This window comes from Gavialis gangeticus, unplaced genomic scaffold (genome assembly GCF_001723915.1).
Source record: "Gavialis gangeticus isolate Ggan-Ray unplaced genomic scaffold, GavGan_comp1, whole genome shotgun sequence".
Taxonomy (NCBI): domain Eukaryota; kingdom Metazoa; phylum Chordata; order Crocodylia; family Gavialidae; genus Gavialis; species Gavialis gangeticus.
This window is the reverse complement of record NW_017729034.1, coordinates 58,603,557-58,606,149: the sequence shown is the minus strand read 5'-3', so window position 1 is coordinate 58,606,149 and position 2,593 is coordinate 58,603,557. Positions and strand designations below refer to the sequence as shown.

Here is a 2,593-nt window from a genome sequence, read left to right as displayed (position 1 = left end):
CTGGCTCATAAGAATCCAAAATATACACTTCAGGCAGTGCACGCTTCTTATGTAGTAATTTAGTCCGTTCATTTAAATATATATAGAAAAGCAACTGACCATAGTGCAATGATAAAATTCATAAAAGGCAGTGCAACAGTAATCCTTGAACACAGACCCTTGCCTAGTGTCCATCTTGGGTTTTTTGTTTGTTTTTTTTTGTTTTTTTGTTTTTTGTTTTTTGTTTTGTTTTGTTTTGTTTTTTTGCAGTCACTTTGCTAACTTCAGTAGAGAACCAGCTCAGCCTGAATTTAGTTTCTCAGCAGCAGTCAGTGAAGGAATCTATCTCCCATTCCTCTTTCAGCAGCATTCATTGGGGCATATCTCCTTTGAAATTGTTTTGAACAACAACTTTGCCATATCACCTCTGGTTTACACCTGTAGAGAAGAGAAAAGAAACAAAAACAAAGAGAAGGATGGGTTAGTAGAACATTATTGAGGAGTGCAATGCTTAAGAAATGGGTGGTGGCTTCAGCAGCAATCTCCATTCCAGGGCAGAAAGGACCCCAGAAATATGGCATAAATCATGATACTACATTTGTCACTCTGCAAGCTTGCATTTGGGGAACTCCTCCTGAAGCACGTGGTTTGCAGGATTAGGATTTATCTTGAGGGGGGAAAAACATGAGTTTCCCAACCTCTACAAGAAAAAAAAGCCCTTAGGACCAGATCTCACCAGGCATAAATTGGTGTAGCCTCATAAAAGGCAAAGGATGTATGCAGAACGACACGATCTGACTTACTATTTTTCTTTTGCAGCTACTAGGCAACGTACTGACCTCAGTTGCTATGATGCACTCATCTTTCTCTTCTGATATGACATACACCGACTGGTACTTAGTGTCCTTTGAAGTTGAATATACTGACTCTGGTCGTTTTCTTTCAGATGTATCACTATTAAAGACAAAACCAAGAACAATGAAAATGAGCTGCTTGCTGCTAATACCAACTAGGAAACATGCATACCCTTTACAGTAGAACTGTTTCCCCTGAGCTGTTACTTGAAATGTACCTCTTTAGTTGTACTGCACTTTTCTCCTCTGCCTCTGAATCATATGTTTCACACTTGGCTTCACATTTGCTGTGTTCCTCTTTAACAGAGTCCTCATTTTTGAGTTCATGCACCAAATTGTAATCCATTGATGGGTATCTAACTTTGTAGCCATTTTTATCAGAGTTATTATCACTGTGAAAGTCTACTTTCTTATTCGTGTTCTTAATCTGAGTGGCACCAATAACACTTATTGAAATGTCCTTCTCACGTTGGCAGTTGGCCAAGTTGTTCATGGTCTCAGTTTCACTCCTGCATGCATCAGGCTGACGGTGCCTCTTTTGCATTTTGAGTCTGACACAAACAACAACAGCAGCACACCCCAGCAACAGCATCAGGACCAGAATTATTCCAGCACACACGGCAATCCAAGGAAACTGTGTGTTCGGTCCTTCAGTGTACTTCTCAGTAAAGTCAACAATGACAGGTCCCTGAGGCTGTTCGGGGAGCAAAAACTGACAGTTGAGTCCGCCATATCCCCGAGCACACTCACACACATAACGGTTGTTTCTTTCATGGCAAGTAGCCCCATTGTGACAAGGGTTGTGTTCACATTTGCTGACTGGGGCACTACAGTTCTTCCCATTGTATCCTGGAGGGCAGGTGCAGGAATAATCATTAATTCCATCTTGGCAAGTTCCACCATTAGCACAAGGAAAGGAGGCACAGTCATCCACATTATCATCACAGTGTCTTCCAGTAAAACCAACCTGGCATTGGCATATGTAGGAATTTCCAAGATCAACACACTGGGCCCCTGCAATATATTAAACATGAAATATAATAAGCAGTGTGTATTTACAATATCAAGCAATATCTCTGCAGCTCCCATCATATGATAAATTTAAAGGGATGCTCTCAATATAAAAATCAAGGCCAAGACCTTAAAAAAAAGAGTGTGGAAAGATAACTATAGAATCCTGTTTTTGAAAATAGTAGCTCATTCCTTGCTAAATCTCCATTTCTGTTACAGGTAACAAAATTTTACCCACTCTGCGTGCCTGGCGCAATGAGCAGCCACCTGTGCATGGCTGAGTGAGTAGAAGGTATTCCCACCCAGAAGCTGTGCGTGCTGGCCAGGGCTGGGGCTGGGGCAGGCAGGCGTGGAACACAAGCCACAGGCAGGGGCAGGCAGACCTCGGTCCCATGCGGAGCATCATGAAGGCAGCCACAGGCTGGATGGGGAGACAGACTGCACCTGCACCATACTACCTGAGTGAGCCCTACACCTTCCTCTCTCCTCCACCCCAGCCAACCTCCATAACCCAGCACATGCACACATCTCCACACATATCCCACCTGCCACCCTCCCGCATGCACTCCACACCCTCACGTACACACACATACACAATTTCCCTCATACACACCCTCCACACACCCCACATCACCCACCATACACACATACCCACATACCCATCTCCTCACTCCCCACACACACATACCAAGCCCTGCCCCACTGCTCGTGACAGGTGGGAGCCATTGGGGAACTAATCCCAGGGACTG

The 2,593-nt window shown here is 44.1% G+C and overlaps 1 protein-coding gene across 1 annotated transcript in view; it reads right to left on the bottom strand.

Annotated features, from left to right (window-relative positions):
• Window positions 1-238: 238 nt before the first annotated feature.
• The window catches only part of DLL1 (delta like canonical Notch ligand 1), a 19,732-nt gene continuing 17,377 nt past the window's right edge, over window positions 239-2,593 (bottom strand). Inside the window, exons 9-11 of the mRNA XM_019527495.1 lie at window positions 1,052-1,847; window positions 819-933; window positions 239-417 (exon numbers count right to left, since the gene is read on the bottom strand). Of these exons, the coding sequence (XP_019383040.1) occupies window positions 412-417; window positions 819-933; window positions 1,052-1,847 (917 nt within the window). The 3' untranslated portion in view covers window positions 239-411. The remainder of the gene's footprint in view (window positions 418-818; window positions 934-1,051; window positions 1,848-2,593) is intronic.